This window comes from Herpailurus yagouaroundi, unplaced genomic scaffold, assembly GCF_014898765.1.
Source record: "Herpailurus yagouaroundi ecotype Mexico unplaced genomic scaffold, PumYag 141, whole genome shotgun sequence".
Taxonomy (NCBI): domain Eukaryota; kingdom Metazoa; phylum Chordata; class Mammalia; order Carnivora; family Felidae; genus Herpailurus; species Herpailurus yagouaroundi.
In genome coordinates this window covers 50,109,825-50,133,367 of record NW_024412396.1, presented here as the reverse complement: position 1 = coordinate 50,133,367, position 23,543 = coordinate 50,109,825, and the positions used below count along the sequence as shown (strand labels likewise).

The following is a 23,543-nucleotide window of genomic DNA, read 5'->3' as shown; positions in this document are numbered from 1 at the left end:
CCAAGGGAATGAGCAAGCGAGGGGAGAGATAGGGGAAGAAGCCTGAGAAAGAAGGAATAACAGCTTTCCGGAGCAGGCGTGCAGTGAACTGGCTTCTATTTTCTCTTTCTTTGCCTTTTTATTTTTTAAAGAGAAGCAGGGAACAGAAGCAATGGCCGAGGGAGAAGACAAGCCGAGGTGCTGGTGACCCTGGGCGTCCAAGTGGATTATTGTTCCTGGGGCCTGTTCTCCCTGCCTTCCAATTGCACATACCCCCACTTCCCAGCCAATGAAGAGGAGAGGCAGCGTGAACAAAGTCATTTAGAAAGCCCCCGAGGAAGTGTAAACAAAAGAGAAAGCATGAATGGTGTGCCCGAGAGACAAGTGTGTCGGGCTGCCCCCACCTTGAGCTGGGCCAGCACTGCCCAGCCCTGCCTCTCCCCACCTACTCACTGGTGATCTGACTTTTTTTTTTTTTTTAAACAATTTTTTTTTTTTTCCTTTTCTTTTCCATTCTCTTTTCTTACCCTCCTTCAGGGCAAGGCAAGGATTTTGATTTTGGGACCCAGCCACGGTCCTTCTACTCCTTCTTTAAAATACCCACTTTCTCCCCATCGCCAAGCGGCACTTGGCAATATCAGATATCCGCTCTATTTATTTTTACCTAAGGAAAAACTCCAGCTCCCTTCCCACTCCCAGCTGCCTCGCCACCCCTCCCAGCCCTCTGCTTGCCCTCCACCTGGCCTGCTGGGAGTCAGAGCCCAGCAGAACCTGTTTAGACACATGGAGAAGAAACCCAGAGCTACAAGGCACACAGTCGGCTTCTTCGCGCTCAGGGTTGCCAGCGCTTCCTGGAAGTCCTGAAGCTCTCGCAGTGCAGTGAGTTCATGCACCTTCTTGCCAAGCCTCAGTCTTCGGGATCTAGGGAGGCCGCCTGGTTTTCCTCCCTCCTTCTGCACGACTGCTGGGGTCTCCTCCGCGCCAGGCCTCGCAGCCCCCCTGGCCTCTCTCCCCAGCTTGCGCATGAAGATGCACTTGCACAGGGCTCTGGTGGTCCTGGCCCTGCTGAACTTTGCCACGGTCAGCCTCTCTCTGTCCACTTGCACCACCTTGGACTTTGGCCACATCAAGAAGAAGAGGGTGGAAGCCATTAGGGGACAGATCTTGAGCAAGCTCAGGCTCACCAGTCCCCCCGAGCCATCGGTGATGACCCACGTCCCCTACCAGGTCCTGGCCCTTTACAACAGCACCCGGGAGCTGCTGGAGGAGATGCAGGGGGAGAGGGAGGACAGCTGCACTCAGGAAAACACCGAGTCGGAGTACTATGCCAAAGAAATCCATAAATTCGACATGATCCAGGGGCTGGCGGAGCACAGTAAGTCCACATTCTCGCTGGGGTGTCTGCTCTAGAGGGTCTGAGCAGGAGTGGGGAGTTCCTCGGGGGGGGGGAGGGGGGGGCCTAGCGGGGGGCCTCACAGCAGGGTGCCCCGGGATCACCCACACCAAGGCTCAGGAGGCGTGATGCACAGTTGGGGCCGGGTGGGTGGCTGGGGAGGGAGACCGGGCCATTGTGGGAAGAGCCGGGGGCTTCTGGGAGGCCAGGCGCCCTGGAGTTGAGTGGCTTGCTGAACTCACATCACATCCTCGACTGATTTTACTTTGGAATTACACCGTGCCGTCCTGTTCACATCTGTGCTCTGGCCCATGTGATGGGATAGGCGACTGCGAGCATACGGATGCCATAGAGGGACAGGGCCGGGTCTCTTGAAAGCCGTTATAGCTCCCTGAGTCTGGAGACCTCGGTCTTCTCCCTTGTTTTGGCCACTCATTGTGACGCGTCTTTGGTTTAGTTTTTCCAGTCCTTGGGAAGAAGGGTACACTTGCCCTAGATTAATGTCTGTCAAGCTTTTTGAAGCCCAGGCAAGATCCAGCTTCTTGCTGTCTAGGCCCTTCGGTCTATGCCACACACATGACCCACGTGAGCTGTGAGCATGGTTGAAAGGCACGCACCTACGTTCACACGTACAAGTGCTTCAGGGTGATGTGTAGTCTGGCTGTGTACAGTAGACAGATTCATGTGCTCAAAATGGGCGTCTTCCAGGCCTGTGGACACGGGGAGAGCAGGGTTGTGGCTCTGGACGTGTACATGATTGCTGGCCGCCCTTTTGTGTCTGCGTGTCACGGGAAGAGTGGGTGGGAGGTGTGGCCGTGGGTGCAGAGGGGACATATGTCCGGGAGTGTGTCCTCCCAGGAGGCTCCCGTCTGTGCTGAGAGGCTGGGAGGCTTCTGGGTGAGACGTCTGCGTGTGTGTGTTTGTACACGTGTGGAAGTCATGTGTGTTTACTGAACGGACCTTTAAAAAACCTCAATACAAGAGAGAGAGATTTGGCAGATGTTGAGAAACTGACAGCCCGAGAAGGAGGAATGTGAGCCGCGCTGGGCCAGGGACCCTGGGAGCAGCTCTGTTTGCTTTTCCTACCAGCAGGTGTCCTCACCACCCGGACTACCTCTTCCAGGCCCACCTGGCAGTGGGGAGTGGGAGTGGGAGTGGGAGTGGGAGGGAGCAGGCAGGGTGAGGGGGGTCAGTGGGGGAACTTGGGAAGTTGAAAGGAACCTGGCTGCAGAGGAGGAAGAGGAGTAGGTGGCTGGTGGGTGGAGCAGCTCCAGCTGAAGGTGCAAAAGGCCCTACTGGGAGCCGGCCCATGCCAGGTCCAGGAGCCTGTGGTTACTGGCGAGGGGTTCCCACTCCCGTTTCCTGTGGCCGCCTGGAGCGCCTTGCCTTAGGATGTGGCTACCGTGCGGGGCGGAAGCCGGAGTAAGAGGCAGGGCTAGTGCATCCTGCCCAGGGTCCTCCCGTGGGTCTGGCTCAGCCTCTGCCAGGGGCCCACGGTTCCCAGAGGCGCCAGCTCCTGGATGGCTGAACCCCCAACCCCCTGGGCAACCACCAAGTCCGGAGATAGTGGCCACGAGGGTGGAAAACTGAGGCCTGCAGGAGAGGTCTGAAGGGAGCCCAGGGTGAGAGAGAAGGGCTCGGACCTTACCATCCGGGTCAGGAGGTGGAGTCCCAGGGAGGAGGGATTCTGAGTCACAAGGGCACATCCAGCCTGGAATCCGGAGCCGAGAATGAATGGGCCAGATGCATGCGAGGGCATATGGGTGCCAGTGGATGTGGATTTTGTACAGAGACTCAGGACACAGGTAGCGAGCAGTCTTGGGGAGAGCGAGGGCAAGGGCCCACGGACGCCGGGCAGCTCGGCCTGCAGCAGCAGAACCCTAGCAGGTAGGGGCGACCCTCGGGCCACAGAGCCTGGTCAGGCTGGGAGCAAGCCCGGCACAGGGAGCAAGATACTATTTGGGATATTGTGGAGGGGCCAGGGCACAGTGGGACACGGGCGATGCCGTGGAGGCTTGCAGGTGCAAACAGGAAGCAGGCCCAGACTCTCTGCAGCTGTTGGAGGTGACACAGAGGCTGAGCAGACGCGGCTTGGGCCCGCCCTGCAGCTGGTCAGGTGCCGAGCCAGCCCCAGAGAGGCAGACGCAGAAGGCACACTAATTATAAAGGAGGCAGCGGCGCAGATGCTGAGAAGCAGCAGAAGGCCATCCTCAGAGGCTTGGGGTGAGGGAAGCCCGTCCTGAGCTCACGAGGGCTGTGTCCTAGAGTGGCCCTGGGTCCGTGGCGGGACCCTAGCAGGGTCTGGGTGCCAGAGCTTCTGGGGGGGAGTGATGAGATCGCATTCGCTTCCACGTTTCATCATTCCCAGCCTGCTCCTGTACCCAGTGGAGGGGCACTTAGAGGGAAGTGACAGCAGGAGCTGGCCTAAGGACATAGGGGAGCCTGGAGAGCAAAGTATGGCAAGGAATCGTTTCCGGTGTGCAGGAGAAAGGGCACCACGGTGAGCACAGAGGAGAGGGCCCATCTTCTGGCTCTGCCCTGTCAGAGAGGAACCCCGATTCTCTGCCTTACAGATGAGGACACAGAAACGTGCATCAGTTAAGTAATGTGCCTCAAAGAGCAGGGGCTCTAACCTAGACGTTGTTCTGCCTGCAGAATGCATGCTGTTAGGCACTAACCCAAGTGTGTAAAATAAACGTTTTAAGCCCCACCTTTAACCTCAAGGTCCCAATAGCACTTTGATTTACAACATGAGCAAATCACCTATCGGACCAAGCAGGAGCGGGTAGGAGCTCTTTGTAACCCTGGTGGCAGACCGCACGGGGACCACTGGGTGTGTTGTTTCTTAGCTCCGCCTGTCGTTATGGCCAGGAGATTGATATCGTCACAGACGTTCTCCCAGATTCAGCGGAAGGGCGTTCTTTATCTAACGAAGAGCCTCAAGCTGGTTAAGCAACCACACCAGATGGCATTAGTCAGGCCACCTCTCTGAGCCTCAGTTTTCTCATCTGTAAAGTCAGAGATCATCTCTAAGCTCTCTCGCAGCTGAAGCAATTTTATGCATACATCTGGGATGATTCAACAGCCTCAGCAGTGAAGGCAAGACTCTGGAAATCCTCTTATAATTCATCAGGAGTTGGCTCTGTGGAGGCTGTCTCTGCCCCACGTGGTGGGGAAAGACACAGGCTTTTCCATTCCTTTGTCATCCTTGTTATCAAGATATCACCAGCATAGGTGTTGTTTTAACTTCTGGCTCGTAATTATCTGTGTCTGGCGGGAGACCCTTGTTTTCATCCAGCAGTGGCTCTAAGACAGCCGGCAAACCCGGAGTTCCTGAGCAAAGAGAAAACTTGATATTTTAGCCTTTCTTTCCTGGATGCTACTTCTGGATTTGGATTTTTTCATTCTGAAAATTAAAAGATATTTTGTATCACAAGAACTCATTTGTGTTAAGGGCCAGTGCCCTCTGCACGCTGGGTCAGTGTTTCTCCTAGAAGGGCTAGGTAAATGTAAAAACTGTGGATTCCCAGGCCCAAGCCCACCCTTACAGAATCAGAATCTGGGCGTGGGGTCCTGGGGAATCTGTATTTCCGAAAAGCACCCCATTGATCCTTAAGCTCACTGAGGCTTAAGACTCCGTGAACTGCAGGGCAAAACCTCTCCTTAAGGAGCTGAAAACACAAGTGCCCAGCTAATACGAAGGATCTGGAAGAAAAGCCAACACCATAACGGAGCACACAGGACACTTGGCCTCGGGGTCGAGGAGAGAATAGGGTGTGCAAGAGGCTGATGGGGCGGGGGGAGCTGGAAGCGCCCACGCCCTGTTAAAAGAGGGTACCCGCTGCTCAGTCCCTGTTGATTTCTGCATTTAGGAATGTGGGTCCAGCTTGCCTCGACCTTGCCGTTAACCCAGAAGAGCAGAAAATCTGGATCTTTTTGTGAAATATCCCAACTTGTAACATGGGCTTAACATGTTGATGGGCTTCTGATTCAAAAATTTTTCAAATGATGCATTGGTCCAACTGCATGTCTAATACGTTTTAAAGGTTAACCCGTTTAATGGTGAAATCATTGGAGTGTGGTTTCTCATACTTCTAGAACATCTGGAAGCCATGGTACCCTTTGCAGAGCACTATAAACTGTGGCCCTCAACTCTGGCTACACATCAGAATCATCTGGAGATCTTAAAGAAAGAAAGAAAGAAAGAAAGAAAGAAAGAAAGAAAGAAGAAAGAAAGAGAAAAGAAAAGAAAAAAGAAAAGAGAAGAAAAGAAAAGAAAAGAAAAGAAAAGAAAAGAAAAGAAAAGAAAAGAAAAGAAATGGAAAACAACTCTGGACCCACCCACTCCAAGGTAGTCAGCATGTCAGCATCTCTGGCGAGTGGGGCCAGGCATCATGTATTTTCAAGGTTCTCCAGGTGATCCTAACGTGTAGCCAGAGAAGCTTGGCCACACTGAAATATGCATGCTGTCATTGGAACCTGCAGGGTTTTACATGCAGAAATGATGTATATAAGCACAGGCACATCTAGGAGCCCTGGTGTCTGAAAACATTTTAAAAGGCATGGTCGAAACACGGTCAGCTGTTTCCACGTTTTTGTGTGAAAACTCTACATGAATATTCTTTGCTTATTTTTCTCTCCTCGTAGGAAAAAAGGGGGGGGGGAAGGGCCTCCACCAATATATGTATTTCTCGCGCAGTGGGAAAAGCTGGTCATAATGTAATTTGAAAGGTGGATCCTCTAGTCCAGCTCCCAATAATACCAGCATCCTGCAGAAGCACGGCTTACCCACAGAACTGAGCGGGGCTTGGCTGTTGCTTAGGCCTAAGTTGGCACTCTGGGCCCACTTCAGGGAAGCCTTCATTTTGTTGGTGAAACTGTGCCTCCACTAGATCTCTCTGGGCCCCCCAACTTCCAGATTCCCCACTTCAATAAAAGAGGTATGGTGCAAAGACCTGGGTTCAAATACCACCTGTGCTACCCGCTAAATTTCCTGACACTCAATTTTCTCATTTGCAATTTTAAAAATTTTGGGGCGCCTGGGTGGCGCAGTCGGTTGGGCGTCCGACTTCAGCCAGGTCACGATCTCGCGGTCCGTGAGTTCGAGCCCCGCGTCGGGCTCTGGGCTGATGGCTCAGAGCCTGGGGCCTGTTTCCGATTCTGTGTCTCCCTCTCTCTCTGCCCCTCCCCCGTTCATGCTCTGTCTCTCTCTGTCCCCAAAATAAATAAACGTTGAAAAAAAATTATAAAAAAAATAAAAATTTTATTTGAAAGAGAGAGAGAGAGAGAGAGGGAGACAGGAGGATCCAAAGCGGGCTCTGCTCCGACAGCAGTGAGCCCGACGTGGGGCTCGAACTCATGAACATGAGATCATGACCCGAACCGAAGTCAGGCGCTCAACCGACTGAGCCACCCAGGCGCCGCTCTCATTTGTAACATGGTCAATTTGACTTCTCGTCCTCCTCGAGGATTGTTCGAGGGTCAGATGAGTTAATAAGAGCTCTGTGCAATGTAAGGTGGTGTTATCACAGTTGATTTACAGTCTCATTCCACAGATTACTTAAAACAGCATCATTCTTCAGTGGGTTTAATTGCCAAGATTATATTTACGTTTTCTTTTCTCTCCTAGGCAGTTCTTTTGTAATCACCAACGATTCTGTCTGAGCTTTACTGATAGGGTCAATTTCCTTGTGTCAACCAACGAACCCCACCCCCCCGCCCCTCCCCGCCCCAGCGTCCGTTCTACCTCTGCTAGAAACCTGTAGATCCCAGTGATAAAAAATGACCCTTCCACCTCCTTCTCGAAATCTCCTTGAAGTTCCCACCAAGAGGAGTCCGTCGTAGGGAACAGATATCTGATTGATGGGCTGGAAGAAGCAAAGGAGGGATGGTTACAAGGGTGTGCTAAAGACCCTCTTAGCTCATCGCTGCCCGCGTGTCCTGGCTTCCTGCTGTCTTGACCCCCCTCTGACTCTCCTCACTGGCATGCGCCGTCTTCTGTTCCATCTTCTTTTCCACAGCAGTGTGCACGTCGTGTGGACATACGCTTTATGCCCCCTTTCAGCAGCTGCTGGAGGTGCTATTATAACTGAAGCCACATTGATGACAGCTCCTTCAGGAACCAAGCGTGCGAGTACTTGCGAGGGTGGCCAGTCTGAGGAACCTACCCAGGTCCAGAGGGTTTCAAACGGGCAAACTTAAAAATTAAACTGCTCACGCTGGTGCCTCTTTCTGGTTCTATCTGCAATAATTTAGGGAATAGTTGGCAATATTTGTTCTTTCGAAGCCAGTTATTAAGCAGGGCTTCATTAGCCGGCATTCACACATTTGTTTTCCTAACATCTGTTCCATTAATTTTCTAAGAACCAGTGTCAGGCCCACCAGATGGCAATTTCCAGAAACACTCGCTCATCCTTTCCTCAAGATCAGTAGCGCATTTGCTTGTTTCCAAGCCTCTGATCCTTCCCGCCTTGTCCGTGACTTCCTACACCACCCCTCGGGGTGATTATGAGCTCATTCCAGCCATGTCCATTATGTGTGGAATCTGGGTCTATGAGCTTGAATTTCAAGTTCTGGCTATTATTACCGTTTGGGTAGAAAGTTTTTCTCTGGGTGTTAATGCTGCTCCGACCTTGAGGTTGTAAAGCGTGCAGGAGAAGAGACAGGATCTTTCTCTTCTCTTCATCTGGCTCCGAGGTGTGGGGAAAGAGCATCTGTTGCCTCGTGTCCTCCGGACAGGGACGGAGAGGCCAGCACGGTGACAGAGGCTGGCAGAGCACGTGCTGTCAAAGTCAGAAATCCTTAGAAAGGAGTCAGTGGGGATGGCCCAGCTCTGAAGAAACATCTGTGGGTCTGTCAGACTTGAGATGTGGGCTCTTTGCCATACCGATGCTGCCTCATTGGGTCTAAAACACAGTGTTAATTAAGTCACTGCACTGCTCTTCTAACACCTTCCATGGCTCCCTACTGCTAACGCGATAAAATCCAGCCTCTCGGGCTGATACTTCAGCCTCCCCAGCCTGCTGTGCTGACCTTGTCTCGCGGGCCCTCCCCTGGCTGCTTCCTCTTACTCGCATCTCCTCCTGTCCCTGCTTCGTTTCCAGCAGTCCTTCCATGGAAAATCCCTTCCTCTCCATCCTCAGACCCTTTCCTCCTGCAGGACCCAGATCACATGGTACCTCTTCCATCAGGTGCTCCCTGCTGTCTCCCTACTCTGGTCCCTCCCAACTCCTGGGCTTCTCCAAAGGCCCTCAACCCTTTTCCGCTCATCCCGTTATGTGGGCCCTTGTATTAAGATCCTCCCTCCGCACCCCCCGACATGACTCTCCTTGAAGGCAGGGGCACATCTGTTCAGTTTTGCTTCCCAGTGTCAGCGCTGCGCTTGGCACATAGTATGTGCTCAGTGCACGAGTAATACAAGAATGAACGCCCAAAGGAACGAACACATGCATGGGGCAGGTAGCTGTGAGATGGTTAAACCGCCAGGGGGGTTGCTGAGATCTTTTGAGGACGTGTGTTTTCTAAAAGAGTAGCAAAGCAGGCTGGAGAGCCTGCCACAGTTGGGATGTCGAGGCCGTGGGAGGAGTGGCGATTGCCTTTGACTGGCCAGTCATTAGTGCCGGTCCCGGGACTCCCGGGGCTCCTTGCTCCTGACTGGGGCCTTCACCAAGATCTTCCTCCCATCTCCGCCTTCAGGCCTGGGGCCTCACACCTCTAGGGAGGTCATGGGTGGGACCCGGGCCGCCTGGCGGGTGTCCGTGGGCCGCACACTGCTCCTGCGGGGTCTCACTCACACACTTACGGCACCTCTCCTGCTTGCTTGATCTCCTAGATGAGCTGGCCGTCTGCCCCAAAGGGATCACCTCCAAGGTCTTCCGCTTCAACGTGTCCTCAGTGGAGAAAAATGGAACCAACCTGTTCCGAGCGGAATTCCGGGTCTTGCGGGTGCCCAACCCCAGCTCTAAGCGCAGTGAGCAGAGGATCGAGCTCTTCCAGGTGAGCCCCTCCCAGAACAGAAGCCACACGGACAGGGACAGATGGGGAAAGCCGGCGCCCCTGCCCCTGCAGGCCTCTGCTCTGTGCACCGTTCAGAAGGCCTGGGTGTGAATCCTACCTTCTTGGAGTCTTGCTTTCTGTACGTGCGTCTGTCGCTGAGAGGATTAAGCATTAGCTAAGCGTTTGAAGGAGCGTTCAGGAATTTTCAGTTTCCTGTTGCTCCCCTCACGTGCCCCTCTGCATTGTGACATGTGCTGCCGTCCTTGTCCCGGCCTGGGCCGCTTACTCCTTTCTCCGCCCTCCAGATACTCCGGCCCGATGAGCACATCGCCAAACAGCGCTATATCGGTGGCAAAAATCTGCCCACACGGGGCACCGCCGAATGGCTGTCTTTCGACGTCACTGACACCGTGCGGGAATGGCTCTTGCGAAGAGGTAGGTTGACTCTTAGCCTGAGCATTTGGGAAGGATCCCTCAGGTCCCTTGGGTCATTTCCGAAACAGAAGGAAGAGGACAAAACCAGAAGAGTCGCAGATCTGGGTTCAAACGCTAGCTCTGCCATCGATTCGCTGTGTTCTTCATCTGTTCACGCAACCGATACTTACGAAGAAAATTAAGTGTGGCTTACTGCGGATGCAGCCGCGAACAAGGCCGGTGAGGTCCCTATCCCATCGGGCTTCTTTCCTGGTGGGAGAGACACACACTACACAAGGCAACATATCGATGAATAGGAATCTCAGTGATGAGTAGCATGAAACATAGAGGGCACTGTGGTGATGACAGGGCGCAGTCTGACATGAGATGCTCAGGGAGGGTCTCTGTGACAAGGAGTGTGTGCACCGAGGCCTGAGTGATGAAAAGGTTTCAACAGGGATGTGCTAGGCGAAGGAGGTAGTGGGGCTCAGGCCCCCGAGCAGGAGCAGGCTTGCTTTGTTCTGGTAGCACACGGGCCGATGTGGCTGGAACGGAATGAGCTGGGGGGCCAGAGGTCGCCGGAGCCATTTAATTTGGGACCTGTGAGGCCATGGTCAGGTTTTAGGACTCATTCCACGTGTGGTGAGAAGCCCTGGAGTATTCCAAGCAGGGCTGGGATGTGGACTGAGGTGATTTTATATCTTTTCCATCTTTAAAAGGTCCCTCTGGTTGCCATGAAGTCAAAGGAAGGAGTAGGAAAACCAGTTTGGGGGGTGCCTGGGTGGCTCCGTCAGTTAAGCGGCTGACTTCGGCTCAGGTCGCGATCTCACGGTTCGTGAGTTTGAGCCCCGCATCGGGCTCGCTGCTCTCAGCGCAGAGCCTGCTTCGGATCCTCTGTCTCCCTCTCTCTGCCCCTCCCCTCCGCACTTGCTCTCTCTCAAAAATAATAAACAAAACGACCATGTAGGGGCCCCTGCAGCAGCCCGGATGAGGGCAAAAGGGGCTTTGGCTAGGGTGGTGGCCGTGGGCGTGGAGAGGATACAGATTTGTCGTATATTTTGGGCGGGCTGGTGAGGCATGGGGTGTGAAGACAGGAGAACGCCTTCTCTGATTGTGGACGGAACCCCCCGGGGTGGCTAACACTTACTGACACGGGGAAGGCGGGGAGAAGAACAGATACAGGGGCAGGTTCTGCTGGGGCCAACTAAGCTCGAAAAGCGTGGTAGTCATCCAAGGAGAGCTGTCCCATCGCCGTATCAAACTTCACCCATCCCAAATTTCTCACCCACTTGCTGTGTTCCCTCACCTGGAAAATCAGGTACTGGTCCCTTCCCTGCATGCCTCACGGGGCTGTGTTAAGGATACCATGTATTTGAGAGAACCTCATGGCTTTCAACCTGTTCCACAAGAGTAAGCTTTTATTAGGTCAGACGAGGACACTGGGGCCCAGAGAGGTTAAGTGACTTGCCCAGGGTTATCCAGCCTGGATCAGAACCAGAGTGTCCTGACTGGCAGTCGTGGTGCCTTGTAACATCACGCTGTGCTGTTTCTCCCCTTCTTTACCTGGTGGTACTGTCTGGATGATGGTCAGTGGGGAGCAGGTGCCTACGGCGGGCTCGTCTGTTCCTTCTCCCCCTCTTGCCAAGAGTCTTCTTCCATCATCACTGCCACAGAGGCACAGTCCATCCACATCCTGATGTCCAGAGTCCCTGGAGCTGGTGGGTCCTTCCCTGTCCTTGATGTTTTGGGAAACCAGGGGTTAACGCACTAAGGCTCGGCCTACGTAATGTTGTAAATTAAATAATGGCCCGCAGTTTTGTTTTGTTTTGTTTTAAAGTCAGGAGATTTCACATAAAATCTGGACTTCTGGATTTTCTAGAAAAGTGGGAAGATTTCCTGGTAACGATCCATGGGAGAGGAGTAGTGGCCACCTCTTGAGGTGGGACACACATTCTTCACACCCCTGTAGGCCCTCCCGGTCCCCACCGTTACCCCCCAGAGTGAGGCCGGCAGTGCCCATTAAGCATGATACGCTGGCTAGCTCCGCTCACTTATGTCACCTGCCTGGGCTCTGTAGGCGTCTGAATTTATAGGTCCTCATCGAAGGGGCATCACCTGATGGCTGAGCTGGCTGATCGCGGGCTGGAGGTCCTGCCTCACCCCCAGGGGTGCCCGGGAGCTCCATCCTATCTCCCCTACTGAGCACAAAGCCAGAAGCCTAGGAGCACCCACGGGACAGGGATCTGCCGTGGGCAGCACAGTTGGGAATTCTGACTCAGATGGCACTCCACCTAGAGCCTGACATGGCTGCAGAAAGGAGAGGCCGGGGAAATTAATCTCTTAGCTTCCTTGTCTGATTTTGATCAGCTCCACCTGGATTTCTTTGAAGCCCTGGGCACTTGAAGGAGTTCTTATTTTCCCAGCTGCAGAGCTCAATGAGAAGTTTGCGCGGAGAATGATTTCCATCCTCCTTGAGACATCAAAAAGATAATTTCGTAATAAAACCTGTGGGTCCCCCACCCACCATCCCCACTGCTGCCAATTCTGAGGTTAGTCCTTCATTGGAACCTTCAGTTCCCACTTAGGCAGATGCTTCCCGCCCCTCGTACGGGGGAATCACACACAGACCTTTACTTATGCAGAGCTCAGGAGTCTTTTCAGAGTTCGTGGCCCCAAACGAGGCAGCAGATGGACTCCAAATGGAACAACTTGGTGGTGTGGACTGATGAGGAAGCCGAGTCACGTATAGGGTCTTGTATTCATTCAGCAAACATCCGAGAGCCTACCGTGCGCTAGGTTCCCAGGCTGCCTTCTAGGTCCCGGCGCCGGCTGGAGCCCCATCCAGAGTTAGGGGCCTGGGTCCTCAGACCCTTGGGCTATTTATTGCTCTACAAGGTCTGCAGTTTCTCCAGGTGCAGAGTCAGGCATCCCCCAGTGGCCCTGTCGGGGAGCACAGCCAGCCTCATAGCTTAGGGTGGGGGCGGGGGGGGGGGCGCGGATGCTGGAAGAGCACAGGCATCTTCCTTTGGTAGTCTCTATTGCCCCGCTTTTTATCCCTCCTTGTCTCAAACAATTAGGATGGTTCCAGCACCAGGTGATGGCATCTTGGCTCTACTGCTTACTGCCTGGGCATCTTGGGCAAGCCACTTAATTTCCCTAAGCCTCAGGGTCCTCATCTATGTAATGGGGGGTAGTAGTAGTCTCTACTTTGTAGGATTATTTTGAAGTTCTTTTTTTTTTAATTTTTTTTTTTTTTAGCATTTATTTATTTTTAAGACGGGGAGGGGCAGAGAGAGAGGGAGACACAGAATCGGAAGCAGGCTCCAGGCTCTGAGCTATCAGCCCAGAGCCTGACGCGGGGCTCGAACTCCCGGACTGCGAGATCGTGACCTGAGCCGAAGTCGGACGCTCAACCCACTGAGCCACCCAGGCACCCCTGTAGGATTATTTTAAACATTGAATGAATTAATGCATGTAAAGTCTTAAAGCAGCGTTTGACATAGAATGCCCAACAAATGTTGGTAATTGTTATCATCACGGTGAGTTTTCTACACAGACAGAGCCTGTTGGCCAAGCCAGGCCACCATCTCTGACACTAAGACCTAACTATCCCCAGCACATCTGTCTGCACCTTGACTTTCTAATTCACAGAATCACAGAACTCGTCCACTCCAGGTCTCTCTTGGCCTTGGCCCCTTCTGAGTACTAGGAAATACACTCTGTAGCCCATTTCAACCTCCCTGGCTCCTTCCCTCAATGGCCTTAAACCAGGAAGAAAACACAGCTACGGCTCCGTCTCTGTTCACTCCCTGTTCTCTGGCTGGGCCTCAGCTTCCTTGTTATATTAGTCCCATCCCTCCCCACCAGAGCTAACCTTCTGGTATAGAAGTCTTCAAGCTCAGCAAGAGTCAGTATGTCCTAGAGGCTGCCCTGGCTTGGAGCAGGACAGATGAGACTGGGTTCTGGAATTTGTGGAAAAAGGGATCCAAGCCTGCCTAACAGTGACCAGAACCTCTGAACTTGGGCCATTCTGTGCATGAGAAGGGTGCTGAGCTGGTTTAGGCTCTGGGGTTTTCCCTGGTGACACCAGATATCGGGAAGACCACAGGTTGGTCCCAAGGCTGGATGCTCACACAGAACTGCTGCCCCCCTACAGCTCGGGATGCAGTAAATCAATCAGCTTGCTGAGATGCTGACCCTGAATGCAGAAGGGTCCATTCCTCATGACCTTTCCTACACCACAGCTTGCTGCTGCCTCCGGGTTAACAGAACTTCCCTAGTTGAGTCTTACCCTGCAGAACTGATATGACACCGATCCTTCCTGGTTTCCCTGCACAGAATTCCTGGATCCAGTTCAAATGTTTTGAACTCTTTTTATTCTTCCCCCCCCCCCCCCACTTTACCCAACCCCTTTTACTAATTTCCTTGATTCCCCAATTTTAGTAACCAAAACACCTCGATCCCACAACTAATAAACACCTCGATCCCACAACTAATAGGAGTAAGGGCTACAGCTGGTAGTCTTACACCGAGTTTCAGTCCACAAACCCTGGCACCTCCAGATTTCCTCCTGCTGGTTCTCTCTGAGCTCATATCGTCTGGGCCGTTGGCCTTGGCCATTGGCCATCTTCTGTGGCCTGTGCTCTGATTTCACAATTGTCTTCCTGAGCTGTTCGTTTTCCCTCAGCCAGCCATCCACATCTCCAGCTTCGCTGTTAAGTGAACAAGGATTCCCAGAGAAGAAACTTCCGAGCAACTTTGACCCAATTATGTCCTTATCCCTTCAAGAAAATATGGCCAAGGGTAGCTGTGATTTTCATCTTATCTCCTCTGGAATCTGCCAGTCCATTTACACCCACAATCATGGCCCTGGTAGAAAGGCTGGCGTCTTCTACCTAGACTGATACCGCTGCTTGTGTGCAGGTGACCTTGCCTCTAGCGTTGCTTCCTGACTTAATCTGTGGCCCAGACTGTCCCATCTTCCTCCCATCTGGTGGACTTTGTGGCCTTTTGAATCACTGCCTCTCTGCTCTAACGTTCTTCAGCGAGCCTCTTTCCCTGGCCTCTCCTAGTCCCCCTGCCTCTTACTTTATCTTTCCTCAGTAGGTCGGCTCGAATATCCCCTCTTCCAACAAACGCCTAGGGGGTGTGATGGCTGTTTTTCTTCCTCTTATGTCCTCATTCTTTTCCTCCCCAAGGAGGTGGGTGACAGTTTTTCCCACTACCGTCCTTTGAAAATAGATGACCCTGAAAATCCTCCTTCCCATTAATTTCCCTTTATGCCTTTATTTGGTTGTTCATGACATAACAGAAACACGCGCAGTGTGGCAACGCATGTGTGGAGGTCCACTGTAGCTTTCGCAGCACTTTCTGTCCTCGGTGACCCTCCGGATTACTCAGCTCCCGTGACCGCCTATGGGAGCAGAGCCCTGGCCCACAGGCGCGGTGATGGGCACACTTCCGCATCACATAAAGAATTTTCTCACTGACTCCGTGTCTTATTTTGCAGAGTCCAACCTAGGTCTGGAAATCAGCATTCACTGTCCGTGTCACACCTTTCAGCCCAATGGAGACATCTTGGAAAACATTCATGAGGTGATGGAAATCAAATTCAAAGGTAACAAAATGGATGTGTATAGTGGGGGTGGGGGCAGTTGATGAGATGGGATAGGACAGGAGACGCCTACCAGGCCCCAAGAGAAGCAACCAAGCTCCCTCACAGAGATGGCCAACTGCTTTGTACTTGAGTAATTCTGCTTTGCCCCAAAGACAACGGGCGTGACTTTCAGTTTATAGATAGAAGATGTTAACATCTGGAAGACAGTATTACATTGGGAAGAGGGGTATAGTCATGGACGCCAACGGGTCCACCTCTCTGAGTTCAGCCAGTAAAATGGAGCTGAGAATGTTTCTTTCATAGGGTTATCACACAAATTAAACGAGATAACAAATGTAAAACTCAGGACCGCAAACACTCAACAAATCGCTGTTGTCTTTCCCTTCCCTAAAAGAAATGAACTGTGGTGATCTGACTACTGAACTTTCCAGATGTTACAGAGGCACCCTGATTCCCACCCAGGAGTCATCTGGGTGTGAATGATCGCTTTGGGGCTCAGGGTGTTTGTATTGAGATAGAGAAATAGTTAAGAGTCTTCTGTGGTCTTCCAAGATGTTTCTAAGGCGTGCAATCTGTGGACAATCTCTGGATGTCAGCGAAGTTCTCTTTTCCTTTCATAGTCCCATTTTGGATAATTGAGGCTTGCCTGAAGCCAGGTGGTTCCTCAAGGTCAAACCAACCAAGCCAGAGCCTGAGATCAGAGTCTTGTCTGGGAAAAGGTGCAGGCCTCTCTTGGCTCCCAGCCCTGGGCTTTTACCCTTCATGGGCTCTATTTCAGAGCCTACTTTTATTATTTTTTATTTTTTACAGTTTATTTTGAGATAGAGGGGGAGCGGACAGAGAGAGAGGGGACAGAGAGAATCCCAAGCAGGCTCCGTGCTCTGCATGGAGTCTGATGCAGGGTTGGATCTCATGACCAGGAGATCATGACCTGAGCTTCTGAAACAAGAGTTGGACTTTTAACCAACTGAGCCGCCCATGTGCCGCAGAAAAGGGAATTTTATTTTTTACTAAAAAAAATTTTTTTTTATAATTTATTGTTAAGTTAGCTAACGTACAGTGCATAAAGTGCTCTTGGCTTCGGGAGTAGATTCCCATGATTCATCGCTTACATACAACAACCCAGTGCCCATCCCAACAAGCACCCTCCTCAAAGCCCATCACCCATTTTCCCCTCTCCCCCATCCCCCTATCCATCTTCAATTTGTTCTCTGTATTTAAGAGTCTCTTGTGGTTTTCCTCCCTCCCTGTTTGAAACTACTTTCTCCCCTTCCCTTCCCCTATGGTCTTCTGTTAAGTTTCTGAAGTTCCACATATGAGTGAAAAGATTCGATCTCTGTCTTTCTCTGACTGACTTACTTCACTTAGCACAATACCCTCCAGTTCCGTCCACGTTGTTGCAAATGGCAGGATTTCATTCTTTCTCGTTGCCAAGTAGTATTCCATTGTACAGATATACCACATCTTCTTTATCCATTCATCACGTGATGGACATTTGGGTCCTTCCATAACTTTGGCTGTTGTGGAAAGTGCTGCTATAAACACTGGGGTCCATGTGTCCCTATGGATCAGCACTCCTGTGTCCTTGGGATAAATTCCTAGTAGTGCTATTGCTGGGTCTTAGGGTAGTTCCATTTTTAATTTTTTGAGGAACCTCCACACTGTTTTCCAGAGCGGCTGCAACCAGTTTGCATTCCCACCAACAGTGCAAGAGGGTTCCCGCTTCTCCACATCCTCGCCAGCATCTGTTGTTTCCTGAGCCATTAATTTTAGCCACTCTGACCGGTGTGAGGTGGTTTCTCAATGTGGAGAAAAGGGAATTTTAGATCCAGGCCTCCCATTCTTCTTATGGTCCTGGTGCCCCTTTGTGGGGTCCAGGGTCCCTTCCGTCACTGTGTAAATTAAGCTCCTCGTGTTCCTGTCCTTGGTGGAGATGAACAGCTGGCAGCTGCCTGTCACAAAATGGATCTCCTTTTAGTTGAAACTAATTCAGTCCTCAGTCTTCTCCTTTTTAGATGAAATAGCAGGTCCCCCCAGCCTGAGAGTTTATTTGCTAATCTGTGTGTCATATACTTCATTATCTCACCTGAGCGTGATAGTGAGAACTCTGTGAAACGACTAGTGCACGTGCAAGTTTAACGATGATTCAGTCTCATTCCTCTGGCTCCCGTTAAAGCTACCTTCAATGGAGACACCTTACCTTATGGGTAGGACTTCTGTGTTGTCTTGACCGATTCAGATGATAAGAGGAAAACTCACACCCCAAGATTCTAAGTCTCAGAATCTACACCGACAGCACAAAGCAATGTGTCTGGGATTCTCTATGGAAGCTTCATGGGTCCCTGAGATACCAGGAAGCCTCTTGGAAGGGCTGTCTGCATTCTGAAAGATTTACACACAGGAGTCATCAGGGGATCCGACCACGGGTGTCTTGAGAGTTCCTGTGCGACCAGCCCCTCCACCCGGTCCTCCCCTTCCTGCAGCTGGATGTTAGCATGAAGCCGTGCTTCTCCCAACACCTTCCGCAGAGATTGCACTGCCCCTCCTCCGGGGTGGAGATGGGATGGGGTGAGAACACAGCCTCCACTCTGCCTTCCTTAGACAGGAGACTGTCATCCTGTTTCCCTTCTGCAGGTGTGGACAGTGAGGATGATCATGGCCGTGGGGATCTCGGGCGCCTCAAGAAGCAGAAGGACCACCACAACCCTCACCTCATCCTCATGATGATTCCCCCGCACCGGTTGGACAACCCAGGCCAGGGCGGGCAGAGGAAGAAGCGGGCCCTGGACACCAACTACTGCTTCCGGTGAGCTGGGGCCCTCTCACGACCCGGAACTCCTGAGATGTTTACGGTGCACCTGCTGTGGCTCAGTCCCTAGGCTTAAGCGGTGCTAACCCGGGGGTCCTGGATGCGATTCACAAACCCTCTTACAGAGGTGTTCTTGTTTTTCTGGGAGCCCTACTGTTTCTCCACAGCCCAGCTCTGTGAGGGCCCAGGTGAAGGAAATGAGGAGAGTGTTGTTCAGACAGCTTGGATCGGAGATACCTGGCCGAAGCCTCCCCACAGTTTTCGTGTTTTAAAGGACTTATAGGGGGTGTTTGTGCATGGGGGAGATAAGTGGAGAACTTCCCACGCAAGAAGTGCTCCGTTCCCTATGAGCTGCTTAAGGATGCTCCTGGGTGAGGGGAGTAGGGCAGCCTCCCCTTTCCGGGGGAATTTGAGCTGGAGAAATTAATGAACTCACTCAGAAGGACTACGTAGCCACTGGGAAGAGAGGAAAAGAAAGAGCCTCTTCTCTGATCTAGTTTAGCTCTTCATTCGTAAGGGAGGGGACGATAAAGCACACACAGCAATTACTGAAAGGTAGAAAATGCCCACATCCGTGAGAAGGTCTGAAAGATCGAGTGCCTGAAGAACTTGGAGCAAGAAGTTGTGGATGCAGGAAAGGCTTCGGAAGGGTGTGGAATTTGAGCCTCCGTGGGTGAGTGAGGCTTGGACCTGTAGGGATATGGGCGGAGGAAGGAAGGAGCACGCATGGGTCAGTTTGGCTGGAGAGGGGGATGCCTGAATGGAGCTGGGGGAGAATGAATTAGGAAATTTTTCAGATCTACGACCACGTCTTACGAGGAACAACTGAGTGAACTCAGGCTGTTGAGCTTGAAGGTGTAACAGAAGCAGTGACGTTGCGCCGACTGTCTGAAGGCTGGCGTGTAGATTTGTTCTGTGTGGCTCTTAATCAGTTAGGAATGGATACTCTTGGCTGCAAGTAACAGTGGCCTAAACCCCAAAGGATTTCTTGTTCACAATAGGCCCACAGCAGCAGGCTCAGGGCTGGGCTGGCTGCCTAATTATGCCATCAGGAATACGGGCTTTCTCTCTCTGCAGGCCACCACGATTACTATGTTGGTTTGCTTTTCATCTTCTTGTTTATGGTTGCAGTGAGTGCTAAAGCTCCAGGTATCTTGTCTAGGCTCAAGACAAGAAAGAAGGGGGAAGAGGCAGAGCCAGAAGCTCTCCTCTCCCATCATCCGTGACTTTTATAAAGAATCAAAATGTTTTTGCCAGCATTTGCCCTTACCCTCTGCATACTTCTCCTTATGTCTGATTGGTCATTGCGGGGTCACATGACCACCCCAACCTGCAAGAGAGGCCAGGAAAATGGTGCTCTCGACTCTCGTGATGGGAGGTGGCAAGGGAGAAGGGAGGTAGGGATGGCTGCTGAGTAGATAACCAAGAGTGTCTGCCATGGTTCACCCTCGGAACCCACAAGAAGCCAGATTTTGGAAGTGGTAAGTTTTAAGTCTCAGCAGACATTGAAGAACAGGCTAGATGCCCACTTGGCAAGAGTTACTGCCAAATGGATTTCTGCAGGGAACAGAATTGAGATGGCCTGATAATCGCACTTGGGGTGAATCATGAGTCTAATGGAAGGATACCCTTCATTTTTATTTGATGGCCCCTGGGTTTAGTCTGAGCAGTCTCAGGTTGTACGTGAGCGGCATGAGCTTAGAGTTCACGTCTGGTCGGGTGCACATTAGGAAGGGAACAATGAAACCAACCTCAAGAAAACTGAGCTGGCTGAGAGCATTCAGTGCTTGGTTCTATGTGAAGCAATTTAAGGCTCTGCTTTGATCCATCATGAAAAAGGGGGCAGGTCCACTTTTGCCTTTTTTCTCTTCCTCATGCATCATCTGTATCTGCCTGTTGTGTCCTTGGGACCAAGAAAATGCCTTTATGGTATATACTGCTCAATGCACTTGAACCTGGGATTCCATCGATTAGGACCACCTCTTAGGATGACCTGGGAGGACTCCAGGCACAAATATGAGGGCCGTTGGTGAAGTTCTTTTACATGGGTGGTTTCCTTTAGGTTGATTGTCTCTAAATGTTTTTCGTTGTAGCAATTTGGAGGAGAACTGCTGTGTGCGCCCTCTCTACATTGACTTCCGACAAGATCTGGGCTGGAAATGGGTCCACGAACCTAAGGGCTACTATGCCAACTTCTGCTCAGGCCCCTGCCCCTACCTCCGCAGTGCGGACACAACCCACAGCACGGTACGGGGCGGGGCTCATGCCAGGCGGGGCGCTGGGGCGGAGCCGCCCGGCCACTGGTTCAACTGAATGCGTGAAGGACTGAATGTGGAATGAGCGAATGATGATCCAGGGCGAGTAAAATCCCTTTGTGAAGGTTCTGATCTTGGCACCCTGGCCCGACTCTACTTCGTCACATTGTGCCCTTTAAAATTTCTTCCATGGTTTCCACCAGACTTTAAAATTTGTTCTAAAGCTCTTGTACCATTCTGGAAATTCACGGTCACACCCCACCCTGTATGTCAAAGATGTCTGCACACAGCTAGCGGGGAGTGTTGGGGAAAAGAGGCTTCTACCATCCGTTCAAACACTCTGATAACTCCAGCCTCTTGGATGCAGAAAAGTTACTTTGAAAGATAATGCAAAGCACACAGAAGAAGCTAATATGCAACAATGGGAGGAGAAAGGGAGAAACTAGCTGCTGGCTTTTCTTTCCCTCAAGGGGAATCAAAGCTAGGGCAGTAATTTGTGGAACGTGTTTCCCGATAGCTCATGATTACTGCATCCGGTCTGGGGCCCCACGCTCTGGCGCTTACTGCATGGCCCAAAGCAGCGTTTAGTGAGATCACTTCTCACCAAAGTGGCCAGTCGCAGCTAGGAACACCGATACAGGAGCGTTTCTTAACAGCAGAGAAAATCTCATTATCCCGTTAAAGTCGCCCGATAATTGTTACAAGCTTAACCTGATAATGCTCAAACCGGTACAGATGTTCCCCCAAACCGAAATAGCCTGGCTGGCCAGTCTACCACTCGCCCCGTCTCTGGAGCGGCCCCCAGAACTTGCGGAGGGCTCTCGGCCCGGGGCCTGGCTTGCCAACCTCTAAATGATGTGTCCTCCCCAGGTGCTGGGACTGTACAACACCCTGAATCCCGAAGCCTCTGCCTCACCTTGCTGTGTGCCCCAGGACTTGGAGCCCCTGACCATCCTGTACTATGTCGGGAGGACCCCCAAGGTGGAACAGCTCTCTAACATGGTGGTCAAGTCCTGTAAGTGTAGCTGAGAGCCCGCCTGCGACAGAGAGAGAGGAAAGAGAACCGCCACTGCCTGACTGCCTGCTCCTCGGGACACACAAAAGCAACACTCCTCACCTAGAGGCCTGGAGCCCGCAACCTTCAGCTCCAGGCAAATGGCTGAGACGGATGTTCCCTTTTGGGACATTTCTCCTTCTTGCTGGCTCTGAGAATCACTGTGGTAAAGAAAGTGTGGGTTTGGTTAGGGGAAGGCCCAACTCTTCAGAATACACAGATTTTCTGTGACCTAGACAGACGTGGTGGGGACGGAGGAAGAGGGATGGCGAGTCGGCACCTGACACATGGTGTGGCAATGGATCTGGGAAACCCTAGGGAGGAGGAAGGGCAGAGAACGGCCGGGACAGGGCCAGGCTGGAAGACGCTTCTGAGGTCAGATTGGCTCATCGCTGCCCCACACCTGCTCTAGGGAACCTGGATCACTTTAGACAAGGCAAGCATCTTCCTTCAGGCAGGTTACCTAGACAGTGTCCCAGATTTGTAGCTCATACTCCCTGGGATTAAGGATGAATCTGCTTTTTGCAAATGGTCCTCTCAACATCAGTCAGCACCGAGGGTCATTACAGGGAGAAAATCCAGGTAATGTCGTTCCCGGGCCATCAACTGGATTGGGCCGTATGGACACGCCGAACTCAGAAGCGGAGGGTGGGATGAACGCTCTCCTGCCCGCCCTCTGGGCCCCTCCTCTCGCCTTCTTCCTCGACCGTATTTCCCCTTGGACATCTGGCTAGACGCCGTCCAGGTCAGGGTGCACGTATCTGGATTATGGTCTGTGCAGTCTTGGGGCATTATGGGTTCCCCTCTATCCCCCAAGACCCTGTGTTCATCTGGTGTTCCTGGAAGCAGGTGCTAGAACGGGTGAGGCATGCGGGGAAGCAGCAAATGCGCCACGCGACTTGGCCCCAGACACATAGACTGAGGTATAAAGACAAATACAAATATTACTCTCAAAATCTTTGTATAAATAAATATTTTTGGGGAATCTTGGATCATTTCCATCTTCTGGAAGATTGTTTCTAGAACAGTAAAAAGCCTTTTCTAAGGTGGAAGTCTGACTGGATGAATATCCTTAATCACTCTTTTCTTAATTCCCTGTTCATATCCACTAACTAGAGGGAACGGGAGCCCGGGGCAGGGAATCTCGAGCACACTGCTTAGTGGGAGTCCCCTGGACACCGGTAAACTGCACTGCCTCTGCCATCGGAGGGAGAAGACTCAACTGTTATTGGTGTTCCTTCCTTTCCTTCTCGTGAAGTAGTTTGCTCTCAGACACACACAGAGGCAGTGGCAGTGGCTCAGATGGGCAGAAAGTGTAACTGTGGGCCAAAATCACTCGGGGTGAGCCCTTGTACGTGGAAGTGTGTTGGTTTGTACATTCACTATCCATGAAGAACATCATCATTTTTGAACATCTGATCTCACCCGCCACATCAGTGGAGAATGAGAGAAACTGGCAAATGGCCTAAGAAGACGAGGCTAATTCTGTTATCAGGTTAAGCTCGCCAGGAAACCCTTTACAGACAGAGGGCCTCTTGTCAATGATTTAGGGGTGGGAGAGGGCGGGGAAAGAACAATCCCACAGTTCTGTTTCGAGGTCCCAGATCCCAGAGCAATGCAGAATTCCACTGTGGCGTTGAGGTCCACCTGAAGCAACCATCTGCAATGAGTGAGGAACCACCTAGCGGCTCCCCAAAAACATGTTCCTCTATTGAAATCACCGTGCCATTGGTGAAAAAGTCGATCTGAAGCTAAGATTTGCAGGCCGAAGGGTCTGTGTGGTATGTGTGTGTGTATGTTGATGTATCTTGCTCCTTCTGGAGTTCTCCCGGATTGAACTCCTGACTTTGGTCACTAAGTCTTTCTTTCTCGCTTTGTCCATGCTCAACCAATCCTAAGAGCTTCTCTAAGGCTTTGTCCCCTGCGGTCTTGATCCCGTTGTACTTTGGGGGCTGTGTCCCTGCCCCAAATTCACGGCTCCTGGGATTGTGGTCCATCCTACCCAGGGAAGCTAGTGGGCCTAGAGA

The 23,543-nt window shown here is 51.8% G+C and overlaps 1 protein-coding gene across 2 annotated transcripts; it reads left to right on the top strand.

The window, feature by feature from the left end:
• On the top strand, positions 1-22,568 carry TGFB3 (transforming growth factor beta 3). Of its 2 annotated transcripts, XM_040477772.1 has the most exons (8): positions 1-858; positions 1,207-1,354; positions 9,204-9,367; positions 9,673-9,802; positions 15,291-15,398; positions 18,033-18,204; positions 20,301-20,454; positions 21,333-21,491. In XM_040477772.1, the coding sequence occupies exons 2-8, from the start codon at positions 1,249-1,251 to the stop codon at positions 21,489-21,491; spliced, it is 993 nt and encodes a 330-aa protein (XP_040333706.1). In that variant the 5' UTR covers positions 1-858; positions 1,207-1,248. The 2 variants fall into 2 exon arrangements, with proteins under 2 accessions (XP_040333706.1, XP_040333704.1); XM_040477770.1 differs by lacking the exon at positions 1-858 and having other exon boundaries at positions 1,003-1,354; positions 21,333-22,568.
• Positions 22,569-23,543: the final 975 nt, after the last annotated feature.